This window comes from Fusarium sambucinum, chromosome III (genome assembly GCF_050947815.1).
Source record: "Fusarium sambucinum isolate potato_lamoka chromosome III, whole genome shotgun sequence".
NCBI lineage: Eukaryota > Fungi > Ascomycota > Sordariomycetes > Hypocreales > Nectriaceae > Fusarium > Fusarium sambucinum.
This window is the reverse complement of record NC_139292.1, coordinates 8056519-8083532: the sequence shown is the minus strand read 5'-3', so window position 1 is coordinate 8083532 and position 27014 is coordinate 8056519. Positions and strand designations below refer to the sequence as shown.

General features: G+C 45.7%; 14 protein-coding genes across 14 annotated transcripts; 9 read left to right on the top strand and 5 right to left on the bottom strand.

The window, feature by feature from the left end:
• Positions 1-832: 832 nt before the first annotated feature.
• FSST1_012903 (triose-phosphate transporter family-domain-containing protein) lies at positions 833-2180 on the top strand (the record flags this gene model as incomplete). Its single annotated transcript, XM_083236169.1, has 4 exons — positions 833-921; positions 973-1040; positions 1160-1785; positions 1836-2180. 4 exons carry the CDS (start codon positions 833-835, stop codon positions 2178-2180), a joined length of 1128 nt encoding a protein of 375 aa, XP_083082599.1.
• A 697-nt stretch (positions 2181-2877) lies between these two features.
• FSST1_012902 (tyrosinase family protein) lies at positions 2878-4206 on the bottom strand (the record flags this gene model as incomplete). Its single annotated transcript, XM_083236168.1, has 4 exons — positions 2878-3039; positions 3085-3588; positions 3644-3730; positions 4015-4206. The coding sequence occupies 4 exons, from the start codon at positions 4204-4206 to the stop codon at positions 2878-2880; spliced, it is 945 nt and encodes a 314-aa protein (XP_083082598.1).
• Positions 4207-5230: 1024 nt separating this feature from the next.
• FSST1_012901 (uncharacterized protein) lies at positions 5231-6049 on the top strand (the record flags this gene model as incomplete). Its single annotated transcript, XM_083236167.1, has 1 exon — positions 5231-6049. One exon carries the CDS (start codon positions 5231-5233, stop codon positions 6047-6049), a length of 819 nt encoding a protein of 272 aa, XP_083082597.1.
• Positions 6050-6216: 167 nt separating this feature from the next.
• FSST1_012900 (uncharacterized protein) lies at positions 6217-7204 on the top strand (the record flags this gene model as incomplete). Its single annotated transcript, XM_083236166.1, has 2 exons — positions 6217-6374; positions 7024-7204. The coding sequence occupies 2 exons, from the start codon at positions 6217-6219 to the stop codon at positions 7202-7204; spliced, it is 339 nt and encodes a 112-aa protein (XP_083082596.1).
• A 693-nt stretch (positions 7205-7897) lies between these two features.
• FSST1_012899 (uncharacterized protein) lies at positions 7898-9253 on the top strand (the record flags this gene model as incomplete). The annotated part of the gene is made up of 4 exons (XM_083236165.1): positions 7898-8047; positions 8105-8592; positions 8644-8708; positions 8772-9253. 4 exons carry the CDS (start codon positions 7898-7900, stop codon positions 9251-9253), a joined length of 1185 nt encoding a protein of 394 aa, XP_083082595.1.
• Positions 9254-10072: 819 nt separating this feature from the next.
• FSST1_012898 (Zn(II)2Cys6 transcription factor) lies at positions 10073-11582 on the bottom strand (the record flags this gene model as incomplete). The annotated part of the gene is made up of 2 exons (XM_083236164.1): positions 10073-11471; positions 11524-11582. The coding sequence occupies 2 exons, from the start codon at positions 11580-11582 to the stop codon at positions 10073-10075; spliced, it is 1458 nt and encodes a 485-aa protein (XP_083082594.1).
• Positions 11583-11964: 382 nt separating this feature from the next.
• Positions 11965-13132, bottom strand: FSST1_012897 (uncharacterized protein; the record flags this gene model as incomplete). The annotated part of the gene is made up of 2 exons (XM_083236163.1): positions 11965-12369; positions 12422-13132. 2 exons carry the CDS (start codon positions 13130-13132, stop codon positions 11965-11967), a joined length of 1116 nt encoding a protein of 371 aa, XP_083082593.1.
• A 914-nt stretch (positions 13133-14046) lies between these two features.
• Positions 14047-15717, top strand: FSST1_012896 (MFS transporter; the record flags this gene model as incomplete). The annotated part of the gene is made up of 2 exons (XM_083223762.1): positions 14047-14313; positions 14362-15717. 2 exons carry the CDS (start codon positions 14047-14049, stop codon positions 15715-15717), a joined length of 1623 nt encoding a protein of 540 aa, XP_083082592.1.
• Positions 15718-16942: 1225 nt separating this feature from the next.
• FSST1_012895 (amidase signature domain-containing protein) lies at positions 16943-18881 on the top strand (the record flags this gene model as incomplete). Its single annotated transcript, XM_083236162.1, has 2 exons — positions 16943-18335; positions 18382-18881. 2 exons carry the CDS (start codon positions 16943-16945, stop codon positions 18879-18881), a joined length of 1893 nt encoding a protein of 630 aa, XP_083082591.1.
• Positions 18882-19322: 441 nt separating this feature from the next.
• On the top strand, positions 19323-19904 carry FSST1_012894 (uncharacterized protein; the record flags this gene model as incomplete). The annotated part of the gene is made up of 1 exon (XM_083236161.1): positions 19323-19904. The coding sequence occupies one exon, from the start codon at positions 19323-19325 to the stop codon at positions 19902-19904; it is 582 nt and encodes a 193-aa protein (XP_083082590.1).
• Positions 19905-20101: 197 nt separating this feature from the next.
• On the top strand, positions 20102-21088 carry FSST1_012893 (uncharacterized protein; the record flags this gene model as incomplete). The annotated part of the gene is made up of 2 exons (XM_083236160.1): positions 20102-20264; positions 20316-21088. The coding sequence occupies 2 exons, from the start codon at positions 20102-20104 to the stop codon at positions 21086-21088; spliced, it is 936 nt and encodes a 311-aa protein (XP_083082589.1).
• A 504-nt stretch (positions 21089-21592) lies between these two features.
• Positions 21593-23422, bottom strand: FSST1_012892 (fungal specific transcription factor domain-containing protein; the record flags this gene model as incomplete). Its single annotated transcript, XM_083236159.1, has 3 exons — positions 21593-21793; positions 21842-22115; positions 22161-23422. The coding sequence occupies 3 exons, from the start codon at positions 23420-23422 to the stop codon at positions 21593-21595; spliced, it is 1737 nt and encodes a 578-aa protein (XP_083082588.1).
• A 530-nt stretch (positions 23423-23952) lies between these two features.
• On the bottom strand, positions 23953-24987 carry FSST1_012891 (uncharacterized protein; the record flags this gene model as incomplete). The annotated part of the gene is made up of 3 exons (XM_083236158.1): positions 23953-24553; positions 24611-24828; positions 24883-24987. 3 exons carry the CDS (start codon positions 24985-24987, stop codon positions 23953-23955), a joined length of 924 nt encoding a protein of 307 aa, XP_083082587.1.
• A 1045-nt stretch (positions 24988-26032) lies between these two features.
• Positions 26033-26885, top strand: FSST1_012890 (uncharacterized protein; the record flags this gene model as incomplete). Its single annotated transcript, XM_083236157.1, has 3 exons — positions 26033-26657; positions 26706-26789; positions 26854-26885. The coding sequence occupies 3 exons, from the start codon at positions 26033-26035 to the stop codon at positions 26883-26885; spliced, it is 741 nt and encodes a 246-aa protein (XP_083082586.1).
• Positions 26886-27014: the final 129 nt, after the last annotated feature.

Genomic DNA, 27014 nt, shown 5'->3' with positions numbered 1-27014 from the left:
GGGGCAAATGTCATCGGCAAAGGTCATAAAGTCAGGGGACCCTTTCAGCTGAAAACGTAAAATTCGCTACGTCGCTTTGCTCTACATTATCCACATCATGTGTGGGCTATTGTGACAAGTTCACTGCCCAACTACCTGGTGCCACAAATACGCTTGTTGGCTCGAAACTGCGCTATAACAGACTATTGAAAGACTATTGTTTGGATCCATAGTGACCTGATCCGTCGCTCGTAGTATTCAATTGGCTAGAAATAAAGCGATTGACTCGCTAAAATGTTTCTGAAAACTAAGCTTTCCTAGCCTGTACTAGCGAAGAGATGCCACGCGGTTAGTCGCTTCTCAGATGTTCAAATTAATAACAGATCAAATGCTTGTTTGTCAAAATGAAGGACTTTGAAGGAAAATGGAAAGCTGAAAATTCATTAGAAAAACGCCAATAACCTAAAGTAAATAGCTGTTGGTAGGTGAATTACATTATTGAGCCCCATGAGTCAGTGCAGGGGGGGTATTTGCCTCCGTTGAGATTCTCGTCACAACAGATTCCCGGAAATGACCCAGGTACTAGACGAATCTAGAACAGAATACAGGGGTAACTCGTAAAAATGTTTGCGCGGTAACTTGTTTTGGTTGTCTTTCTCCTGAGAAAGCTTGAGGTTGGTGGAATACTTTGAGGTTTTGTTCAAATGCTAATGATCTTCGTTTAATTATACTACATCTTGCATCATCCTTTCCGGTTTTTGTCCCGACTTCTTCGCCCTCACCACTTTGCATCCTTTGCTATGATTTTGACATTTCCTTCCTCATCCCAATAACCGATTGAACACAGATCCAGATGGTATCGTATACGCCCTTACCATTGTCGTCACCAGGCCTCGGCCAAAGGGACACACCATCATCACTCAAAGTTGGTCTGTATATGACGTGAGAAATACAATTCATATTTAGACGGTATACAATTACTGACTTTACTAGCGCATGGATTGTCTCATCGAATATTACCATTCTATTCAATAAATGGCTCCTTGATACAGCGGGTTTCAGTATGTCTGCACCTCTCTTGTATCTGAGACATTTTGACTAACAATTCTTCAGAATACCGTAATACAACCCAAAACCACTGATACTAATGGAGTAATGCGCTAACGATAGTTCTTGACAGCTATCTTACTAGTAACATGGCATCTCGTTTTTGCCACTGTCATCACCCAAATACTGGCCCGTACAACAACTTACCTCGACAGCCGTCATGAACTTCCAAACAGCTGGGACTTTTACCTCACCACGGTTCTGCCTATCGGAATTGTGTCATCCGGGTCGCTAGTTGCCTCCAACTTCGTCTACTTGTACCTATCGGTGGCGGTTATTCAGATGCTAAAAGCCGCATCACCCGTTTCAGTCATGCTTGTCTCATGGTTATTTGGCGTCATGGATCCAACTATCGGAAAGATTGCCAACATTCTTGTCATCGCTATGGGCGTTGCTGTCGCAAGTGCTGGCATGATCGAGTTTTCCATGATTGGTTTCATCTTCCAGATGGGTGGACTTGCATTTGAGGCCGTGAGAGTTGTCATGACACAGGTCATGCTTAACGGAGAGGGTTTGAAGATGGATGCCATGGTCGGCCTCTACTACTACGCCCCTGTTGTTGCCATCTTGAACCTTCTTGTGGCACTTATCATCGAAGTACCGCATTTTGACGTGGCTGACTTTCACCGCGTTGGAGCTCCTACGCTATTCTTGAACGCAGCTGTTGCGTTTACACTCAATTTTACCAGCATGGTCCTTGTAAGGACAAGTCTATTTGTCACGGGGAGGTCTGTCACTAACATTCTTAGATTGGTAAAACATCGGGACTCGTCATGTCACTGTCGGGTATATTTAAGAACATATTGCTTGTCATTTGCTCAGTTCTGATCTGGCATGTAACGATCACACCTATGCAGCTTCTTGGCTACAGCATTACACTTTGTGCTCTTGTCTACTATGCTTTTGGCCAGGAGAGAATATACGAGGCTTACTTGTCTCTGGTAAACTGGTCGTCAGGCGTAGCAAGGGAATTTGTCTCTAAGAATGATCGAGCAATATGGTCTCGAAAAGTCTTGCTGACATCATTGGGAATTATGCTGGTTTTTATATCGGGCATAGCATTTGTGTCTCTCAATAGGACGCAATCACCTTAATATAAACAAAAGTCCTGGCGACTTAATAACATTTTAGAATCAGCCATGACACCTGGCTTTCTGCTTCCACTGTTGGACTCAATTCGAACGATAGTTGAGACGTCTAAGGAAAACCCCACATTTTCGATCCAGGAGACTCCATTGGCAGATTTGTAGATCAGGTCAAACAAGGAACACAGCTCTGATGAAACCACATCGAGGGTGGTATTCTGACTTTTTCAGCGGCGACCTATTGATGTACATGATCATTATATATGTACCAATCTTGAGGACAAAGTAAGTACATACGACCAAAGGTAGTGGAAAATACGGGATCCCGTCCGCTCTCCCATAGTCAAGCCACTAACCGGCGGATTAGTAGTTGGGTCGGTGACGACCAGCGAATCCCCGCTGTTGTATGTTTTTGCATTTTTGTCTATTGCATTTAGGATCGCGACGGCGATAGATCATTTTTGTATGGAGGCATTCCGATGGACAAATTCAACTAGGAGCTATACTCCGTATTGAGCGAAAGGTCACAATTGCGCGACAACCTCCACCTTCTATTATATGGATCTACAAGATGCTCGGGTCGCTTCTGTCTTGTCATTCATGCCTAAGTCTTGACTGTGGGATAATTCGACGGAACATATTACCGATGTATAAGAGTAATGCTGCAATTTAGAAGCTCCTAGATAGATCAACTATCTGTGTTACACTATAGATAAATATAACAGAACGGTGAGCCGCCAAGGTTGTTTAGTGCGTCACCGATAGTAATATCGCGGACATTAATTCCCATGTTCAAGGAATCAGTCTTAAGAGCGTCTCTGCTGGGAGGGTTATTAGACACAATTATGGCGCCTGTGATAATATTGGCCTGCTTTAGGTGAAGAGCTTGCCAAATTCAGTAAACGCGATCTACCATTGAGTGACGAAGGAAAAAGTTAGGATCGTTAGGCGACGAGTAGAGATCAGAGTTGTTGCCACCGACGCCATAATGTCCAGCTCCGTGTAATCCCAAGAATCCCTCTGCGAATCTTCCTCCTTGGAACTCCTTCTGCATGATATCAATGTTACTAGAAGCAACGCCGAGTGTAAGGTTGTGCAGATTTGGGTAGATTATCCACTGTTCCATGGCGTAGCGCGATAGGTCGCGACGGAGACAACGGGAATTGCACTCAAGGGGTGTCTTGGTAGCTATCATTCCATCCATACTGGGTGCAGGTGGGCCGAGATTAGCAACAGCACCGGCGAAAGGGCCGGATCTGATACAGCCGCCACCGTTGCCACTAGGAACATGGATGGTTCCTCTTCCGCTGAATGATCCGTTGTGTTTGAAGTACTCTCCATTTCCGCTCACGCTGGTGTCTAAGCCATCAAATAGAGGGTAAGAAATAAAGTCGCGAGTCTCAAACCAATTCCAATACTGTCATTGTCAGTGGACTAGAGTTCCCATGGTTGCTGATCGTCGAAGTACTCACAGGCTGGGTACCCTTATAGCCGCATTCACCCTGAAGTGCTTTCTCGTACGCCCAAGTGTAGTACCGATGCCAAGTAAGAAAGTTGCACTTCAACGTTAGTTAGATAAACAGAAGTTTGCTACGATCGAATGAATAGTTCCGTGAATGCTCAAAGTTTGATTGATATGAACGGCAAAAAAGTCGTCATATCTACTGCGAGCACCAGGTGCAAATGCTGGATAAGCTTTGGAAGGCTTCTCGCGCAGACACTTCACAGCATTGATATAAGCCTTTCTTTCTTTCTTTCTTAGACATAGCTGTCCTATCATTTATTAGCTCAGATACTGCCAATAAACGGACTGCTGGGAGTATACTTACCAATCGCGACGCACAGCAGCGTTGGCAATTGTGCATTTCTTAGGGGTCGATCGTTCACTGAACTGAGTGGAGGCATCCTCAAGAGCATTTATTGCCTGTCTGTTCAGATCGAGCATGAGATCATTGGCAGATGCCTCAGTTGGAGCAGATGTCGCCATTGAGGAGGCGCCAAGGAAAACGGTGAGTGCTTGAAGAGGGACATGCATAGCTGGATAGTGTTTTAAAACAAAGACTTGATTTGAGAGTATTCAACGATGGACAATCGAGAAGATTATTAGAGAAAGATAGATGAAATAGCAAATATTTGACAAAGATGATCTGCAAGAACCTTACACTTCTTGCTACTGCCTGGCGGAACTCGGTGAAGCTTTGTGCCCTACGCCGTGGTATCAATGCGGTAAGGTTCATCGAGTAAGAGCTTCAATTCCCTAAAATGGACCATTTCTTACGTGGTACGGGCCGGCATTATGGTTCCCGGAACTATGTCTTTGCTTGGCCCCGAGGCATAGCTTTAGGCAAATATTAACTGTCCTGTAACTACAAGATACTAAAGGCCAAGGGTTAAACAGAGAATTTTATTTCTGGACGATCCCACTCCGTCTGAGCTAAAATTAAGTTTCACGCAGTCAACTTACGAAATGGTTATTCTCCAACTCTATATTGAACTGTGACGTAACCCAATCAATGGACCCCTATAGGGATAGTTAATATCAAGTGTAGTATTATTTGCAGAGTATGGCTAGAAAACACTGGGTGAAGTCTAATTGGAGCACGAAGTCCAGTTTCCACGACTAACAAAACGGAATTTCCGAGGCTGGAGGCTACCCACGAAAGAGGCATGGCGTTGTAGTTCTGAAGTTGTTGGATACAGCCAACTATTCACGTGTTTGGAAGTGTAGGGTAGGAATTTAACCTATAAGTATAGTAACCAAAGACTGCCTCAAAGTAAAAACTAGAAGGTTATTTTATAGGACTTTAATAAAAGGTTATATAGTATTCCAGTGAATGGCATTATTAGCAAGATATACAACAAAGCTTAAACTGTTTTACAAACTTACCTGTGGATTGTCTTTTCATAAAAAGGCCCCATCAATATATAAATACTCATCTTTCCCATTTTCTATACGTTCTCAACTTGCCTTCCACTTCATCCCGGCGAGCTCCTGGCAATAACTAGCCTACCACAACCCACATCACGCCACGCATCACAAACACACACATTCCAAAGCAATGAAGCCTGTCAAGCAATCCGACTTGGAGGGCCTGGTTAATCTAGGGTCTATCCTCATCCTTGACGTCACGTCATGGGGACTCAACTTTGTCTACGAAACGATCTGCCGTAGTCCAAGCCATATCACCAGCAAGACAGGCAACAATACACTTCCTACCGAGCTCTGGCTTGAAATCATCTCCCATGTCAAATCCTCCACCAATGACGATGCTTACGAAGCAGTGTACCCTATCGAGATACAGTCGGTTCAAATAGATGGCGGCGAAGCGGAGCCCGTTTTGATCTGTAACGTCCTGGAGAATTGGAGACGTTGTGGGACAATCCGACATGGGTGGGATGTTGGCATATATGAGAACTACCTCAACAATCCTTCACATGTACTCACAGAAGAGGAAAAGAGGGTAAGACCTAATCAACGACCCCCTTTCCAAGTATCGAGCGTTGCCAAGGACCCTATGTATGCGATTTCACTCTCGTACATTGAGACGAGGTTCGAATTCCTCTTTCACGATATCAAGGTCCCAGACGTAATTTCTTGTCTGGAATATGGAGACTGCCGTTTTTGCTACAACAGGACACATAGTGTCAAACGTCCAAAACAGGATGACGACATTGCGACTTTCTGCGGCGAGATATCCCACCATCCGGATTGCGAAATTAATATCATCTGCCCATTATGCATTGGAGTCGACTACGCAAGTACAAGCATTAGCACGGCATGCTATTGCGTAGATGACGATGATAGGTTACCTCACGAAGAACATTGCATGTACTTTAACAACAGGTTCAGAGAGCTCGGCTATGTTGTACAGTTCTGAATACCACTAGACTACTTTATTGTATTTCTTCACTCTGTATTAATATACAACACTTGTATCCTCGTGTTGTGATTTATCTTGAACTCAAACATCAACATAGAGCCCATCATTCAGTTGCTTTGCTTTCTTGCAATTTCTTCTCTCAGCACCACTTCTTCTCATTCATCATGTCCACTCAAAATAACACCATACCCAGCTACGACAACTGCCACGAAGTCACCTGCTTCTGCAAGGTCGAGTACACTATTTTTAGCGACTATCTCTCGAAAGGAGCCTCAGCCTTCTTTGTTATCACCTTCATCATCCTGCTTCTCCTGCCACTATGGTATGGCATTCGCGGTAAAATGTGATCGTTTATGACTTGGCTCGGCATTGGCACTTTGTTTGAACTTCTTGGTTGCATTGGGCGGTTCGCCTTGGCTAAGAACCCTTGGAACATGAACGCTTTTCTCATCCAATACATCACTCTGCTTTTGGCCCCAACACTACTCGCGGCCGCAATTTCCATTACTTTCAAATATCTTGTTATATGGTACGGACTACAATGGTCTGTATTGAGACCAAAACTTTATCCTCTTGTGTTTGTTGGGACGGATATCATCTCTATCTTGTACAGGTTACCGGCGGTGGTATGATGGCTACAAGTACCACAGGGAAAGGCGACGAAACTACCACTAAACTTAGAGAAGGTCTTGTTATTGGTGGAATTGCATTTCAGGCTGTCAATATGTTGTGTTGTGCAACTCTGATGCTTATCTATGCAAAACGACGCAGATCGAGCTTACGCGTTGGCTTTGAGGATCTGAATCGAGTCGAATCCCCTCCAGTGTCTGCTGAGAACAGCGTAAAAATGGCCAAGAGAACCAAAGTGTTCTGTGTTATTTTGGGCATAGCCTACACCGCTATCATCATCCGTTGCACCTACCGGTAAGTCACCCTTTTAGAGCAGAGAGGCCCACGCTCATATCTCATAGCATTTTCGAAGCACTGCCAGCAACGGCTGCAAAGGTCATGAGAAATGAAAGCCTGTTTTACGTTTTTGACGGCGGTTTAATACTGTTAGCCACTAGACTTGTTACTATATTCCACCCCTACAAGATGTTTCCCACACTTGGGCAGAAAGACAAACAAGAAGAACAATACGGATTGCAGTAGATATTAAATCTCTACCTATAGCCTACTACCTATCATTCTCGCTTCTTCCCCTTCGTCGTTTATTAGAAACTTAGGAATTAAGTTATTGAAACTCATATTGATACAGAGTTTCGCGCCGTTTCTAAGTTTATAGGTATTGAGAGCTTCTATAAGTCTTGTGTGATGGATAAGGAGTGTTTGGCATTGCGTCGGACTGCTATGTGGGATAGAATGAGGTTGTCAATTCTGAGGGACTGCTAGCTTCGGTGGACCAAGGGAGGCGACTCTTCAATCTCGTCACGACTTCACAAACGATCTCTGCGTTTTAGATCATGGGGAAGCGGGTTCGAGATGAAAAACCGTATCGTCGACGTCGTTGTGGGAGACGAAGAAAAATGAAAGAAACAGCCACACTAGGACTAGTAAGAAGTGCCAACCCTAAAACAGCCAGCCGAAATGCATATGCATTAGTGCCCCAACTCGATGGGTCAAGATCCACAAAGCAACTGTCCGGGAACACCGAAACAGGTTTAGGTGGCTTAACATCTGCGTTCCTCACAGAGAGCAAGTCATTCAGTTCAACGCCAGCTTCTGGCCTTTTTACCTACGACAATGCTCAGCAATCTATATCTCATCACTGTTATATCTTGGGACACTCGTTGATCGCTACCCTTATATCACCACTGCGCAACAGTAGAACGAAAGATACTAGTCATGGCTGTGCCAAACCGTGGTCCCGAGCTACAACTTGTTGGTTACATACTGGCCGTGACAGCTTTCATCGCGGTTCTGTTACGCGTTTTTGTCCGCGCGTTCATTGTCAAGAGCTTTGGCTTCGATGACTGGTGCATGTGCAGTGCTCTTGTAAGTGGTTCACATCTTCACATCCATGTTACTTACTAATGCATCGTGGTCACCCAGATCACATTCGAGCTATTTGTCATCAATGCCCTCATCGGCGTTCATTATGGTACTGGCCGGCACCGCGACGACCTTGATCCCAAGCAGTATGAACAGGCGATGATGTATTGGTGGTGGTGCTATATATGGTACTGCCTCACTATGATCGCGTCTAGAGTCTCTATTGGTTACTTCCTCCTTCGAATCACTGTCCGAAAGATCGATATCTGGATTATCTATTCCGTCATGTGTATCACTGTGTGCACAGGCATTGTCTTCTTTTTCGTCACTCTATTTCAATGCTCACCTATTTCATACTTTTGGAACCAGGAACAATCCGGCCGTTGCATCAATATCGAAATCATTATTGCGCTTACATATCTATACAGTGTCTTTGGTGTTATTTCCGATTTTACTTATGCTATCCTGCCGATGTTTCTGGTATATTCACTTAATATGGGTCGCAAGACCAAGATTGCTGTTATGCCTGTTTTGGCAATGGCATGCATGTAAGTTGTTCATTCGCGCAAAGACTACCTACCGTAGCTAATGTCTTCTAGAGCTAGTTCAGCAGTAGTCGTCCGTTTCGCGTTTATTAACGACTTCAAGAACCCGGACTTCTTATGTAAGTCTACCAAATCCTGATTCTATGATGATGAGCCATAGCTAATAAGGAGCTAATGAACAGGGGCCACCATTGATATCGCCATTTGGTCAACCACAGAACAAGGCTTGGCTGTGACCGCGGGGTCGTTAGCGACTTTACAACCTTTATTCCGTTGGCTCGGCCACAAGTTCGTTACATTGACTTCTGGCACATCAGCCATGCGTGGTACGGATCAGCCTATCAGAATGGAAGAGGCAAATACTCCAAGAAACGTCGGGAACAAAAACCATGATGTTTTTGTCCTTGACACATTTATGCGGGAAGATATCAATGATCACATGCCGAATCACGAGGCAGCATATGCCAAACGGAGCCAAACAGACAGGGCGTCAATAGGGAGGACACTGACAGGGTGGGTGTCGCGTGGAAAGGCAAATAACGAGAGCGAAGAGGAGCTGACTGGAACGCACCTACATGGACGGGACGCCTCACGCATCACTATGCATACAACCTTGGGGACTCAAGGGGGCCAAATTCGAGAACGGAGACCGTCATGTCAATGATCGTATCTGCATTGGCAGACACCTATAACATATCAGTTTCCAATAATAAGCGTTCTAGATGGATCCAATGGATTGCAGCGGAGTATAGGAATCTCGCCTGTTGCAAGTCGCGTTTTGTGTTGAGCAAAATTTATAAAAATAAAAGACAAGAAAATATTAACACATAGGTCTTTGAGATCTTATGTCTTGATTACTCGTGATCATGCTGGGGATCGAACCCAGAATCTTCTGATTCGTAGTCAGACGCCTTGCCATTGGGCCACACGACCTTGTGGTTTTTGCACTTGATACTAGCCTCTATCACGACGGCTGGCAGAGCATCTCTTCGTTGTGTGTTGCCATCAGATGGACTGATATGTTTGGAAAGACACCATAATTGAGGTATCTGGCAGTATTTACGCATTCATCAGTATTTTTGGTAAACTCTTATAGATCTGCAGGTGATATGCAAGGACTGCTAACCCGCTAATGGAGATACTCAGTCACCTTCACTTTCTCATGTTTGACGCAGAAAATGGAAGATTCAGTGATGACAACTTCAATTGCTTATGCTGTTTCAATCTCTCGTCGCAAACAGTCGGGCGAGTCTGCACTCAAAGCAAGGGTGAGGGAGGGAGAGGAGAAAAGCCAAAGGGCAAGCGAGGTCCAATACATTCTACCCGAATAAATACACCAAGTGACTTTCACAAGGACTGCCATTATCATGGCACTCCCATAGCTTGAGTAAATGCTCAGAAATATTAGCATATGTTCGTATCTTGCAATGTTGCTCCAGCATCTGCAACCGATTAAAGATGTATTCTCTGTGATTTGCATCTGTCAACTCCGGGCCAACAAGGGCGATTGGCCACAACAGCGCCGTTTCAAAAGGTGAGCCAGGCGGCATGAGACGTAGCATCTCAATGGCCCATCCTGGGAGGTTCCCATACCCGAAGGAGAAGTATCGGGCTGGTGCTGTCTTCTGTAGATCAGAGCTGCCACCCTGTAAAGCTCAGAAACCAACTTCTCCTCGCTCCAATTGCTTGCACTTAGGTAGGCCCCAAGTTCCCCATAGAGAGGATCATATATCAAGCTTGAGTCAAATAGAAGCTGCAGCTCTGTCGGCTCACTTTGACCTGAGACCTGAAGCGCCAGGCTCGGTAACCAACTCAGTGCTCCGTCCCAAGCAATAATGTCGGAATCCGTGATAGTCATGTCATTGGAGCTTATTCGCGCTATGATGGCGGGGAAATAGAATCGATGAGACATTGATGGTAAGCTCGTTTTGTCATGATAGAAATTTGATAAAGTCGAAGTCTTCAACGATGTAGACCTCACGATATCGTTGTAGAGAAATGAATTGGATAGAAACATCATGGCATCGTTTCGGTAGCTCATCTCCGAATTCTGTGCAAGCGTATCCAAAATATCTCTGAATAACTGCGATGGAAAAAGCTGAGCGAAGAGTTGTAGATGTATAGTGCCGTTCTCTTGGCCTTCTCCATGGAGTTTCTCGTAAAGCATAAGCAGCACCGATGTTGCTAATAGCGGGATAATTCCGTCGTCGCCAATGATCTCCATAGTTCGTGTAGTGATAGCTGGGATTAAGTTCTGGTTTCCTTGACTCAATGACTCTTCTCGGACTTGTGGATTTGACATGATGCTTTTAACAAGGTCGCTGCATCCTCGGATTGCCTTGGCTCTATATCTTAGCATCGGCACGTCCATCGTGAATTGACCGTTCTCCCAACTTTGCACACAACTGAGGGCTAGCATGGCGTCTAGGACAGGACGGTGTCTCATAGCTAGTGGCATCAGGACCTTGAGAAAAGGGTTGGAGTCATCTTTACAGGTCGGGTATGTTGTAGAGAAGAATTTCGTGTAGCGGTCGAGGAGGTTCTTGTCTAGAGGATCAAGGCTGAATGACCACTCCGATAAGTTGGGAAACAGCCGAAAGTCATCTCTTGGTTGTGTGGTCAAAGAGTATTCCACGAATGTATTGAGAAGAGGAAACGGCGGGCGTGATAGGATGCCAGCTTGAGCGTGTGAAGGTTCAGTCGAGGATGCTGCTTTCCCTGCAACTGCGCGAGATCTCGACTTGTTTTGCGGTGGACCCCTTCTCTTCATTCCATCTCTCCTCGTATCATCTTCCCATACAAGCTGAGTACCCCTGTCGCAGTGAAGGCCCAGTCTGTGACAATTATTGCATATGGGGGCTAGAGTATCGCACTTCTTCCGTCTACATTCTGTGAGCAGTGTGACTTGCAGAATATGGAATAATCTTGACTCACCTTCTCCTGCATGTCCAACAACCATCCCTTGTTCTTTTACTGGAGGACTTGGAACTCATGACTCTTCAATAGATGGCCTGTGAAACATTCCGGACATCGACATTGGCGGGGAAATGGCGAGTTATCTATGGGCGAGTGACTTAATGCGGGGACAGTAGTAGCGTTTAGTCTTGAAGTAGCATAGCTCCGCTTATGATATGATCTTCTATCTAGAATGTGTCTGATTATTCACTGCACTTTTAACTCTCTCCAGCAGGCAGTCACTTATTTATCTGCACAAGAGTATTTTAACATAATACTTAGCATAATTTTTTTTCATGTCTTTAACCGAAAAGAGCTCGATTACTAGTCTATGCAGTGCACTGGCAAGGTAAGGACAGGCTGCTAGCGACGTAGTGTACTGTACTAGCCAAACTCAGACGACAGTCACCGCTGACATCTCTAGGCATTATTTCCAGGAAGTCCCATCTCACTCGTAGTATCCTGAAGATACGTGATCATCTCTGCGCACCACTTACTAATCTCCTCTGGACTCACAGTCTCAACTCTGCAAAGACCAGCCTTACCCTCTGGATCCGACTCGGCAACATTCTTAGCATACCTCTCCTGCAACTCAGTCAAAGCACTGCGGGCGCGCTGGGCCATCACCTCCAGTCGATAGGTCGTCCACTGATAGTACAGTTCGGTCAGGTGGGACTTGTTCCTGATGTTTGCATTTGTGGTGTCATCGACAAGAAGAGGGTTCTTGGGGCGGAAGGATGTGACGACGGTGACGCGCTCGGGCATGTTTTCGACTGGGGCGGCGGTGTGGCTGATATAGCGACCTTGGAGAAGGACAGCATGGCCCTATATCTCGTTAGTTCTACGGTTCGTCAAATTATTATTATTTCACACTTACCATTTGAGGTGCCTTGACCTTAATGGTGGTGCCATCTCCCTTCATCAGCTCAGTCTCTCCTCCAGTCATGTGTCTCGCATCAGAAAGCATGACAACACAAACCCAAGGATGCGAGTCCTTGTGCCACTCGATGATGGGCTTTGACTGATCAGTGACAGCTCTGACTTGACCTTTCTCGGCTTCGAAGTTCTTGATAGCCTCTTCAGTGGCTTCGGGAGGCTCAATGGGGGTATTTCGGACCGCATCGACTCCACCAGGTCCAAGCTGAACATTGGTGTGACTAATCTCGTAATCCATAGCAGGAACGAGTTCAACACCAGCAATGTCGCTCACAATTTTTAACATCTCGGGAGAGTGCCAGAGATCGTGGATGAAAGTGGAGTAGCGAGGCGCCATACCTCGAAGCTGGACGGATCCAGGGCGAGTGTGATGAAGGCAGTTGTCCAAAACATCGTTGCTGAAGAGATCTTTACGATAGCGAAGGATAGCCTCCTGTGAGAGCAGGGGAAAGGGTTCTGTAGTTGCGATGGGGGAGAGAACAGTTGGCTGTAGAGCAAGGTCCTCCATGGTCAGGACCTTGGAAGGAGGTGAATACGCCAAATGCTTAGTGGGGTTGAAGGTAGAAGCAGTGCTTTGGTTGTAAGAGTCATTCTTGATAGGCTTGAAGGCGTCCAGGGTAGGGGCACTTTCGACGGAGACTGAAGGAGCCATGATGAATGTTTGGAGTCTTTCGATTGAAAAGAAAAGAACAAAGTCAAGTAAGAATGTGATGCAGTTCAGGAAATTGTAGCTTGGTGATGATTTACTTGTCAGATTCTTGTGGTTTCTTCAGATATTTATATATACACGCAAACGTCAGATTACATTTCATCAGACTCAAAACGTACGAGGCAATTCCAGCATGTCCACTTCCGTTCCTCCTCCGATTCCTCAAAACCTGGAGAAAGTGCGGGGAGACTGGCACTATACCAGACATGGGGTATTCAAAGCGCATTGAAACAATAAAACATCGCTTCAATTCTATCATGAACACTTTAATTTTGCACTATACCGTGAATGGAGTATTGTAACCGCCCAAACATGGGGACGGATTCTCCCATATTCCAGGATGAAATGCGGAGGTTGCAGGTGACATATCCGCGTTATTCCAGTTCTGGAGTATTTGAAGCGGCACAAGCCGAATACCGAGTCGGGTATTGACCTCTGTAAACACGCTAAACCGCAAATGGGATATTCGAAGCGCCCACCCCGGATAGCCTGGTCTTGCCTGAATGTTGAATTTTTGGGAATCGTCCCTACGAAACAGACATTATCTTCCGCATGACTGGTTCTCTTTTCCTATCTGGGGAAAACATAGCGAGACTCCACTAGCTAGAGCCTTGCCCTTATCGCTTTACCCCAGGATCTACTGCGCACAGTTCAGATCTCTAATCTGGGTTTGACCTATCGAGGTGAGGCTGTTGCTAAGTGCATCCTTGCACATCTGTTCTAGGATAAAGGACCTGTCATAACCACCAATCTTTGTCTTTTCAATCATCATCATCCTTCCTATCAACTCAACTCACTTTGTCACTGTCTATCCATCAATCTTCTCACCTTCTTTGCCGTCTTAACACACCCTTGCGATGGCACCCAACGACAACAAAAATGTCGAGGATACCAGCGTCGCTATGCCGCCTGTCGAGAAATCGCCAACCAACATCTCCAACTCCAAGGGAGAAGTTGAGTTGGTTAGCGACAATGGAATTGACATGCGGGGTATCGCCTCTGGTGTCAGCGAAGTCTACCAACGAAAGGTTGCCGTAATGAACCAGGCTCTAGTCGATATCGGCATGGGCAGCTTTCAATGGAAGATTTTTACCATGACAGGTTTTGGATGGTTCGTGGATAATGTGAGTACCAGCTTCTATGTCTTTATTACCTTTCACTAACTTGTTCAGTTTTGGATGCAAGCTATCACCATCATCAGCCCTGCCGTCCGAAACGAATTCAAGGTCGAGCGCATCGCCTTCCTCACCCTCGCCAAATATGCTGGTCTCGTCGTCGGTTCTTCTGTGTGGCCCATGACAGCCGACGTCATTGGTCGCCGCTTGGCTTTCAACATCACCCTCCTCATATCTTCCGTCAGCGGATTGATCGGCGCTGGAAGTCCCAACTTTGTTGCCCTAGCCATCTTCATTGCCTTCATCGGTGTGGGTACTGGCGGCAATCAACCTGTCGATAGCGCTATCTTCCTCGAATACATTCCCGCTACGCATCAGTATCTTCTTACAATGCAATCTGCCTTTTGGTCTGTTGGTCAGGCTGCGGCTGCTTTGATTGCCTGGCCACTCATTGCGGGCTACTCATGCAAGCCTGACTCCGATGCTGGTTGTACATATGGTAATAACTTGGGTTGGCGTTATACTTTCTGGGCTTTTGGAGGTCTGACTATGACCATGTTCCTTCTTAGGCTTCTCTTTCGGGTATACGAAACTCCCAAGTTCCTCCTCAGCAAAGGCAAAGATGAGCAAGCTGTCGATACTATCCACAAGATCGCTGCCAGAGACGGAAAGACATCCTGGCTTACTCTTTCTCACTTTGAGAGCATCGATGCTGAGCTAAACGCCACGAGCACCGGGCCTACCGTACCAGCCACTACCCACAAAGACATCATCAGGAGCAGCCTGGACAAGATGACACCTGATAAGATCCGCGTCCTCTTCTCCACTCCTCGCGCAGCTATCTCCACAACCCTGATGATCTTCCTCTGGTGCTCTATCGAAATGGCATACCCTCTTTACAACTCCTTCATTCCCATCTACCTCGAGAACAAGGGTATTGCCTCAGGATCTAATTCTACCAGCGATGTGTACCGAAACTATGCCATTCAGGCTGTCTGCGGTATCCCAGCTTCTCTACTCGGTGGTTTCACTGTGGATCTCAAGGGCATCGGTCGCAAAGGCACAGGAACAATTGCCTGCATTTCAACTGGCGTCTTCTTGTTTCTATTCACCAGAGCCACCACCCAGGCTGGTATTTTGGGCTTTTCATGCGCTATCGCTTTCTTCCAGAATCTGGTGTATGGACTGCTGTACTCTTACACTCCTGAACTCTTTCCCGCTCCGGTTCGTGGCACTGCCAATGGTTTGGTCGCCATGTTCAACCGACTGAGTGGCCTTATTGCCCCTATCATTGCAGCATATGTTGGGATAGATAACGACTACCCCGTGTGGATCTCGGCGGGCTTGTTTATCTTGGCTGGACTGATCTTTTTGGTTCTGCCTTACGAGACGAGAGGGCGTGCCGCGGCCTAGACTTGAGGCAGTTTCTTCTCTAGAACTACTGTTACTTTATCGATGGTTGCATATTTTTAAGCTAGTGCTGCATGAACAATGCAATAGAAAAAATGGAATATGTACCTACATCTTGCAATAGAATGCTATGAAACAACAATTGACTCCGATGTCTTACTTATTTGCATGCACTAGTCGTAACACACAACCATGACGACGGTCACCATAGCTTCTTTCACGACCGAAGACGTTCTTTCCGAGCAATTTAAGGAATCTCGCGAATTAACTCTCTGATTCCGAAACAGAATGAGTGGAACTTAAGAGCGCGGTTGCGTATTACAACTAAGCGGCAAGTATAAATGCTTAGAGTGGTGATCGACGACCTCAATAGCTGTTCCAGGTCTGTGTCTCCCGTGTCACATTGCCTAAATAGGTCAAACAGGGTGTTCATTAGTCTTCGTCTTCAAGAGCTAGGCTCTTCGTAATTTTAGCATCCTTAAAGAACCTTCTTGATGTATGTTATTGGCTGTTGCATTGACCTTCGTAGGCCGGTATCACCAACTCTAATATTACTTGCCATTACCCTGGAGCATCCCCGGCACTAAGCTTCTTGAATATATACCGCTGACAAGGAATACTGTATTTATCAGAGCATTATAGAGAATGTCCATTTATGTCTCTTATCGCAAAAGAAATTGCGATAGGCATTTCTTAGATACCATTGCGATTATCGGCTTCTCTCAGAGCGTTGTTCGCCGTTATTTTCCTACCGACAGGGATTCCCCTCATTCTGAGCATAACCTTTCCCAATCCCGTTAGCTGACCGCAGTCATGATAACACTTATCCTGAAAGAGCCTATTCTAACCGCCGTCTTATCTCGCTAGATAAGCTCAAGCTTGTTGAGTGCATAAATTCACCGAAGCAGGATCTATTTACCTGATAGATGGAATGGATCAAGGATCAACGGAACAGCCAATACAGCTCAATAGGATATTCCCTGTAATAGTTTCTAACTGTATAAGGGAATAAATCGTCTTGAAATTCAGTGGCTGGGTTTCGTTAGGTAATAAGAACTGTGAGGTAATATTGACCAGATTTCGGCAAGTTGGAAAACGACTATCAGCATTAATCTATACTGGATCTAGACTAATAGATTAACCATGTTTTCTATAAGTCTTGGGATATCTCGGTATAGATGCCTTGTTTGTAAAATATTCCTCTCACTACTGCCGCTCAAATTCTACCATGCGATTTGTTTCGTCGCTGATCCTAGCCGCTTCGGTCGCGGCACAGGTTCTCCGCCCTCAAGGAGTATCCTTAAATCTCGATGGGATTGACTATTTTGTGTCACCTACAGCACAAGAGAAACTCCCAGCCAATGCCATCCAATCAGTCAAGAGCTCAAATGCTTTTGCATTTGTTCCCGTCTCAGTAGTTAGCAGCAAGGTCGTGCACAATGATCTGCGCAAACTGTTTTCAGACTGGAGACAAAAAGACGACGTTTGGCAACCCGGCTTTCTACAAGCAGTTGTCCTTACCAACACCCCCAACTGCGAATCAAAGGACTCGAGCTTTCATAGTGGTATCCATTCCATTGTCTCATGCTTGGACTCAGCTCGCCATGTTCCCTCCGGCCCTTATTTCTTGAACACAAATAGTGGGGAACTTCACCGAGCGTATCGACTCTACGATGACTTTTCTGGAACTTTCATGGAGTCTCTTCTTCAGCTACCAGACGGAACCTTCCAGACTCTTTCGTCACACGCCCGAAGCAGCAGTTCCCTCACTATCGGAATTCCATCACGCCTGTACTTTACTCGCACAAAAGACAAGCCCTTGGCGGGTGTCCGCGTTGGAGTCAAGGATCTGTACGACCTTGCCGGCGTTAAAAGTTCTCGAGGAAACCGTGCCTGGTATAACCTCTACCCTGCTGCGAACAAGACAGCGCCAGCTATCCAGAACCTGATTGATGCTGGTGCAGTTATTGTCGGCACACAGAAGCTTTCCCAATTTGCCAATGGTGAGAATCCGACGGCAGATTGGGTTTCTTATCATGCGCCTTTCAACCCCCGTGGAGACGGCTATCAGGATCCTTCTTCATCCTCATCGGGTTCAGGAGCCTCAGTGGCGTCTTACGAGTGGCTGGACCTTGCAGTTGGAAGCGACACTGGAGGCTCTATTCGTGGACCTGCTGGTAATACCGGAGTGTTTGGCAACAGACCAACACACGGCCTTGTCTCTCTGGAACATGTTATGCCTCTTTCGCCTACCATGGATACCGCCGGGTTTCTGGCTCGCGACCCATACATCTGGGGAGCAGCTCAAGCCGCGATGTATGGGGTTAATTACACCACCTATACTGAGAAAAAGATGACATACCCGAAGACCATTTACGCTCTCAATTTCCCTGCCAACAACACTCCCAATGGCGCCATTTTGCACCGGTTTGCTAACGATCTCGCTGACTACCTCGACACACATGTCACTGAGTATGATATCGATAAGCACTGGAATCATACAGGACCCAAGGCCGTTCGAGATTTGCCTTTGACTGATTTCTTGAACTTGACGTATTCGGCCCTCATCACCAAAGAGCAGATTTCTCTACTAAAGAAGCCATTCTTCAAGGACTACGCTGGTAAGTTAACTCACAATCAATATTGTACTCAACTTAATCATTCTAGCTGCTCATGATGGTCGTACTCCATACATCGACCCTTCCCCCCGCGTTCGCTGGGCATGGGGTGAAAGTCAACCAGACTCAATTCTCGATGATGCCAAGAAGAACAAAACTCTTTTCATGGATTGGTTTAATGAAGAGGTTCTCCCTAAAGACAAGGATCCCAAGAAATGTTCTTCAGCCATCCTTCTCAACCCCGATAGCAGTGGAACCCTTGGACGACGAGACATTTATCGTGACCCCCCTAAAGTACCTTTTGGATGGAGTCTGAGTGAGATGTCGATCTTCAGTGAAGCACCAGACAGTGTCTATCCTCTTGGAGAAGTGTCATCTTTCAGCGAAATAACCAATCACAACGAAAGTCTGCCCGTCACTGTTGACATCATGGTCGCGCGAGGATGCGATGGTCTTCTTCCCAGGCTTGCTCAGGATCTTGTCAAGATTGGTGTGCTTGAAATTCCCAAGACGGGCAGAAGCATGGCTGGAGGAGCAGTCTTATTCTAGGTGCTGGTCTTTATTTGAATGTTACGTAGTTGGAGTGGGGGAAGTTTCAGATATTAATATGTGAAGTAGCTTTATTGTTCAGAACTACACGTACTATTATTCTGTCTTCTCATTCTTTGTACGCTTAGATATCTGTTGGCCATTGCCAACTATCGTTATCTAAGCGCGAAATCCAATTAGATTCGAATCGTACCTTGGAAATCGCCAATCCTTCATAGTGACTAGCCGGATTCAGTAAAATCTCACGGAGCTTAGAATGATAGACAGCTTATTAAGCCACAAGCGCTACGTATTGGATCTACTACCTTACGCTTACCTTGGATGAATATTTAAGGCGGAGTACCTGCGGTTATTTCTCAGAATGTTCTGACTGAGCGTCAAGCAACTCATCCACCTTAACTTATCAATTCTGAACCGTTCTTGTCTTGACTTTAAGCCATCATGTCGTCAGAACGTCGTTGGGATCAACGCCGCTTTCGCCTTGAGGAGTCGACAACTCTCAATAATGGCAAGTGTACAATTTTCATCGAAACCATGACTTCAGGCACAACTGTCCCACCTCACTCCCACACCCGATTCTCAGAGACTTTTGATCTCATGGAGGGATCCATCACCGTCTACAAAAGTACTCAACCCGACGTCGAGGTTCTAGAGTCTTCTGCCGAGCCCCTCGAGGTTGGAAAGCCCCAGACCGTCCAGCCCAATTTATACCACAAGTACTTGGTCAATGATGATGCCGGTGCCGTGTTGCGAGTCATTCTTGAGCCAGGTGATGCGGACTTTGAGAGGCTTCTCAAAATTATGAACGGTCTGGATGCGGATGGCAAGTTGAAAGAGATGGGCGATAGCTTGGTGCTCATGGCTGTTGTTATGGAGCTTAGTGATGCCCATCTTATTGGTCCGGCTAAGGCTATGCTGGAAGGTGTGAGGAACGAGAAGAAGGATGAGATTGCAGCTTTGAGAGCTGAGTTATTGAAGGCTTATGATACGGAGGAAGCTTTGCATGGGCTACTGCACGGCTGATAGTTCGCTAGGACTTCACATCTATAATATGATCAATTACCGACAAAATGCAGATTAATCATTGGTAGTGTTGGACCCTGCTGTCATCCATCCGTGTATACGTATGCAAAGAGCGGGGGGACCCGGTAGTGGAAATACCCGATAACTTGTCTTTGTCTGTCTTGTGTGATTTCTCCTCTTCAAAGTATTCGCAGACAATGGAAAACCCGCCAACAGCTCCGTTGACATACGCCGTTTCGCGATCTCGTGGTAAACAGCCAGGAGAACCTGCTCTGAAAGCAAAAATGAGGGAGAGGAGAAAAGCTAAAGGGCAAGCAAGGTCATCTGATGAATCTGAACCAGAAGACGAGATAGAGCCAGGTTGGTTTACATTTTGTCATAATAATAGCTTTTATCTAACTGATCAAATAGGTTCTGTTATCTTGCATCAGCTATTCAATCGCAAAGTCATCTTGCAGGCCGATAAGACCGTCGTCAAGGTGGGGAAACGCATACCCCTAGGTGAGGCAGAAGTGTTGAAAGTCGCCGTCAATGCTGGTATTCCAGGCCCATCCGTCCGTCACACATGTACGACATCTAATGGTGAGGGCTGCACCACTATGGATTACATTCAAGGGGAGACTCTCAAAACGTTGTGGCCTGACATGTCCCTTGAACAGAAGAAGGACATGGCCCAGCAGATTAGGCAGATCGTGGAAAAGATGAGATCTATCACTCCTCCAGCCAGCTACATTGGCGCTTGTGACGGTACTGGAATTCGGGATACGAGAGTACACTTTACTTACCATTCTTCACCTTGTCATGATGAATCTCCACCTTGTCATGATGAATCTCCACCTTGTCATGATGAAAAGGCTTTCAATGAGTACCTGCTTTCGGCTCTGTATGAGACAACACCACCTCTTGTGCGTGAAGCGTTTTCTAGAAGACTTCGAACTGGCCATCGCGTTGTTTTCTCTCATTACAATCTCGCACCAAGGAATATCCTGGTGAAAGAGGGAAAGATACAAGAGTTGGTGGACTGGGAAGATGCCGGGTGGTATCCTGAATACTGGGAGTATGTTAAGTTCTTTCATCACAATTTTGACAATGACTTCAAACAGTATGCTGTAGATATCTTTCCAGAGTTATACCATGATGAACTGGTTGATTACATTGCGATATCACATTGGCAAAATAGTTAATTACTAATGATTAGCTTCATTCAATCGGCTCTCTGAAGCTCGGCTGATTTATTGAAACGCGAGAAAATTACAGAATAAAAAATAAAAGGGTTTCCCTATCTCTACTCAGATCGTTCGAGATAAAATACCTAAAAAAGAAACTGATGAGACTGGGACTCGAACCCAGGAGGATTGCTCCACCAGGAAATTGGTGTTAAGGTTAACCTTAACCTGGCGCCATAACCAACTCGGCCATCTCACCGATGATTTAGTGGTTTTAGGAAGTGGAGATACTTCACTATACCGTCTATAGCATCTTACTGCTATACCTACAATCACTTACAGTATGACATCTAGCAAGGTGCATGTACCTTGAGAGCTACCATAGTTCCACGGTCCTATCTACTGGCCGCTCAAGACCGTTATATTGTGCAGAGTGAATTGTCCATCTTGGTTTATTTAAAAAGAAATTGAAAAGAACAGTGAACACTGCGCCTCCCAACTATCCGAGACACATATACTGTATTAGCTACAGCCAAATGAAAAGTTAAATGTGCTTGGCATCAATACCTCTGGCACTAGTATTCCAAATTCTTTATCAATTGGCTCTGTTGATATGCCAGTGAATACCTTGATTGCCTTGCGTGATAGTAATGGTCTATTAGTTAGAAGGCTTTGCGCAAATTGCATTGAGCTTGCGGAATCGGAGAAACTCATAATTATATCCTACGCCAGAGATTAGTAATTACCGCTTCTAATGTAGCCAGGACATACTTTATGCTCTTGGCTTGTTTCTGTCTGACTTTCTTCATATCCGTTAGATTGACCCCCTCGGCTATGTCTTGCAGAGAGAGCAATATCGTATAGTGCAGAACAACCACTGATGAGTCTCTTTAAATCGCAACCCTCTCGATCCTGGTAGTCTTGCAAGAACTTTACGAATTCGCCAACCAAAATGATGTTTAACTGAGCCTCCGAGCCTTTCGGGTCGGCAAGTATGGCTGCAATAAGTGTCAAGGCGGCGCAAACAGGGTAGCATAGGATTTGCCTGTTATGTCAGCATTTATGGGACATGGGTAAATAAGAATCGTACCATAAAACGACCAAAGGTTGCGTTGACATTCCTTGAAGCAAAGAAATCATAGCTCGAGCGCCCTCTACGGGAGTTGGTGAAACAAGATGTAGACTGGACCCAGAAGTTAGGGATGTCTCTAGACTATTACTGGCTGTGTGGATTCTCCAGGTAGCAGCATAGTAAGCGAAGTTAATCTCTGCAACACCGGGTGCAACCATCTGGGACGCAGCCGTAGGTCGAAATTCCACCGGTAGTCTTGATAGCCAAAACTCTAGATCGTTATCTAATTTCGCAAGAACCCGGTGCATCTCGCCATGATTGTTCCAGAGCGCTGACGCAGGACGTAAGTATCGACTTATTCTTGACTGAATCAAGGACAAGGTTGACATGTGCTCCAGGAGATTTGGACTGGTACCCGCTCCTATCATAGTGTCTTGGCGGGGAAGGTCAACATCAGCATCGCCAAATGTGAATGGGAGATCGTATTTCATCGACGCATCGCACCGAAGTACGTGTATCAGCCAGAACATCCGCCTATATTTCTCCGCATCGACTTTCTCCCCGGGGGCATGTGCATCTTGAAAGTGCGGGCCAATGCATTGAGCGGCATGCGCAGCGGCGGAAAGCAAACTGGTGAACGCCGTTGCGTCGGCAGTTCCTTTCATGAACAAGGCCATGATGAGCATCGCTCGACACGATTCAATGCTGGCGCCTTTGATCACGAGTTCCGGAAAGATAGCGTACGCATTCTTAAAATATGCCCACGATAAGGGATACAACTCTTTTATGGCCCTATTGTCGGCCTTCCATTGTATGCCTATGGCGATGAGGGCGTTGAGCGTGGCCCAGCGAGTCGGATCGTCGTGGCAGTCGGATGGACCAGCTACATACTGTGCATCCACAAGTTCCAAAGCCTCGTTTGTGCTGAATAACGGACACACATGATATAAATCCTCAAGGGTGTGGGATACAAAGTGAGTCATGTATTCTTTTGGGAATAGAGGAGCAAAAACTTTCCGTTCGAATGTGTCCATATTCTGCTGTGCTTGGGTGATACCTTCAGTGATTTGTTTCGGATATGTAGAAGCCTGCGTTATGCCGGTTGCTGTTGCTGTGTGTATAAGAGGTACGTCTTCACCATCACTAATTCCCGCCAAAACGGAGTTTTGATCGGGTACCCGTGATGATCGTGGTGGTATTCCGGCATCCCGAAGTCGTCGTTCGAGAGACTGGATGTATTGCTTGCTGTCTGATTTCAGCCCTGAGAATTTGCATACCATTTCATAACGCACCTTCTCCCCATACCTCTACCTTTTCGTTTATGGTAGTGGCATGCCTTTTTCAAATTCAAGCACCTCTTACAGCTTGGTACATTGCCGTCGCATCGTAACTTTTTGCTCCTACATTCTGTACAGGCCTGTTGAACTTAGACGTGTAGGAAATGATAAGGGCCTAGAAGGATTGAATCAACATACATTGGCAGTCCGCTTGTTTGTAGCGGCCATCTCGCTTGAAGACTCCATTGCGTATCTTCTGCTCCAAGTCTTGGGACTTTTCGATTAAACTGCAACTGAATGCGATGAAGGACTTTGTTGATTGAGAGTTTAAGGGTTCCACAAGTTTTGACGGTCTCTTCGGAGTTCCTAATGGAGGCGCACCCGGCAGCCACATGTACCCACACTTAATTGGTAATCAGTAGCGGAACTAAAATACATCCGAGCTTACGCATTCACGTTAATGCATGAATTGTAGTTAGCTTGGCAACACTAATTTGTCTTCCTCCTTATTGCGGGCTAAGCTAGCACTAAAACTACTGCCCATAGGCCTCGGACACGAGATCTTTAATCTTTCGCGTCTTCACCTCAGGGAAGGCCTCATTGAGCGTGTGCTCAGGCTTGAGATCAAAGACCCCCTCAACAAACATGCGTCCAAAGGCAGCAAACATACCCTGCAGCATTTCCTTGGGGAAGAATGGATACATATGCGGGTGGGAAGGTAGCTCTGTGATTTTACCCTGCTTGAGATCCTCAATTGAATCGTTTTTAGTGGTGAACTTGACTCCTTTGGCTTCCTCGGCGTATTGCACGAACTGGTTCCATGAGACTTTGTCCCCAATAATGTACGACTCCTTCTCCCACGTCGGTGCTCCGACGAGTAGTGCGACAAATCGTGCGATATCGAAGGTGTGAGTGAACGCCACAAGCTCGTTACCAGATCCAGGAATGGCAGCAAAGTCGTTGTGGATGTCGACAACAAGGGCCAATGGGTCTTGAAAAGACTTGACCTTGGGGGCAAACCAGCCGTCGGCAAAGAAGCCGTTGATCACGACAGTGTACTCGAGGGTCGAGGTAGCTTCCAGTGCGGACATTAGATTGAGCTTAGCCTGGGCGATGGGAAAATACGATGCAGTCCTAGATGTCCAGCAGTTTAGTAATCGTGTACCGAATCTAGCATCAGGTGGCACTTACTCGGAAGTGTACTTGATGCCCCAGATGCTAGGGATATATCTCTTAGTAGGTGCTGATTTCTCGGCGGCTTGAATCAAGTTCAGCTCAGCCGAAACGTCCTGCATGGAATTGATGGTAGATATGACAATCTCGATTTTGTTCGCCTCAAGTGCAGCAGTAAGTTTACCAATATCGGTGTAGTCGACAGCGATAGCGCGGGTTCCTTGGATATCTTTCGCCTAATAGCCATGTTAGGCGATGTATTTTAGAGTATCTGTTATGATCGTGCTCACTTCTCGAGCCAGTACCACAACTTCGTGCTGGCCTTGTTCGATAATTGCTTCGACAATGGCGCGGCCGAGCTTACCCGCACCTCCAGCTACAGCGATGACAGTCATGATTTCGGTATTTTTAATGGTGACGGGGAGAATCAATTGAAGAATAATGATGAGAGTGATGAGTGAATGTATGTATCAAGAAAGTCCAGGGCTTGGACGTGCTTTTATACACAGACCGCAAGGACGATTACGACGTTTCGGCAATATAATACACCCGCCACTACGGCATTTGTCAAGCAGTGAATGCTTAGTAGTGCCACCACTCGGTAGTAAAATAATTCCGAGATACGCGTATATATCCAAGCTGTTGACCACTGGTGGAATTATGATAAACTCTAATTCGACCCCCCACTACATCTCAAAGAGTGTGTTTTACAGCTTGCTGATTAACAACATTTCGCCTGTTTTCTTATTCCAACTGTTACTAAAGATATATAATACGGTTCACTGCACAGATTATCTTCTAGCATGATTAAAGTCTTTATTATTGACCAGATGAGCTACTGTGGTCTGCTGAGTAGTGCTATCAGCATTATCGTATGTCAAGGTTAAAGAATTAAGCGTTATAAATTACAAAGGCCGTAAGAGTCACGCCTTGGAAGAAACCTTGTCTTGAGAATAGTAGATTTGAATATTTGTTGAAATTTGATCTGCGCAAACAGATTAACCTTTGTTAAAAATTCTGAAGAAAATGAGGAATCTGGGTATAACCTAAAGATAAACAACATCATGCATTACAAAGGAATACATCTATCTGCATGTGTTGACCGAAAAACAGCTGTCACGAGTATATAAATCAGCATATGTCTTATCAACTTGACCCATTGGATTTCTTGTAATAATGCCTTACTTGTAAATCTGATAACTGTATGCAAGTTAAGGTTAAATATTAACTTTCGTGTTCTGAAGCTCTTTCATGACATGGTGTTTAGCGTCCAAAGTCTACAAGTGATTTTTTCCTTTATCTTAGAGCTTGAAGTCAAAACAGGTAGGGAAGCAACCTCATTACAGAATATCACAATATAAAAACAACGTTCTAAGCAGCCCACTTCTTCTTCTTCTTCTTCTTCCTTCAGCACAACTCGAGAACTACCCCAACAACAAGATGTCCGCCAATTTACCCACTCCCTCGCAAATACATTCTCCTCTTATTAACGACCAGATATTAGAAGCCAGTATGGAGAATCCGGAAGACACTCACCCCGATGCCATTATCGACATCGCTCCAGATGGCGACCTTATTCTTGTCGTTGGGCCAAAGAAGACAAAACTACGTGTCCGTTCCACGTTGCTGGCGGCCGCTTCGAAACCCTTTTCCGCCATGTTGGGACCAAACTGGAAGGAAGGAAATGATCTGCACCACCAACAAGGCCCATTTGAGCTACTGTTACCTGAAGATGACGCTGTTGCAATGCAAATTATCTGTGTTATAATACACTACCAGAACGACAAGTTATCTCGGACCCTTAACGCCGACGACGTCTTTGCAGTAGCCGTGGCTGCCGACAAGTATGATTGTGCTCATGTCCTGAGGTTTGCAAGAGAATCGTGGCTTCGGACCTATGGAAAAGAATCTCATAGTCTGGTACTTCTAGCTGCCTCGGCATACCTCTTCCAAGATGCTTCAGCATTTCGTGTGATTACTGGGGTCCTCGTGCTAAACCATGTTGGCTCTTATCTTAGCCTCCGCATCGATGAAGTTGAATCGTTTTTGCCATGGACCGTATTCTGTAAGTACTTCAAAAGTTCTTTGTCATAACTCACTAACAAATCAACAGACCTACTAGGAGCACAGAGAGCGTGGGCAAGATTGGAAGTATCGGATCTTCTTGCAGAAGAATATGGTGACGTTTCGTGTTGCCGTAAGTGTGGAAAGGCAAGACAACGCATTGTGCCACTAGATTTACTTTTTACCTCTGTCTCCAGAGCATGCAGAGCACTGTGCAAAGTGGATGTGATGTCAGATCCGGTTCTTGAGCCGCGAAGAATTGAGTGCCAGTGTGCGTACAACACTAAAGCCCTATCACCATACAGGGAATACAAGTGTTGGCAAGTGGACAAGCTACTGTACAACCTCAACAAGAAGT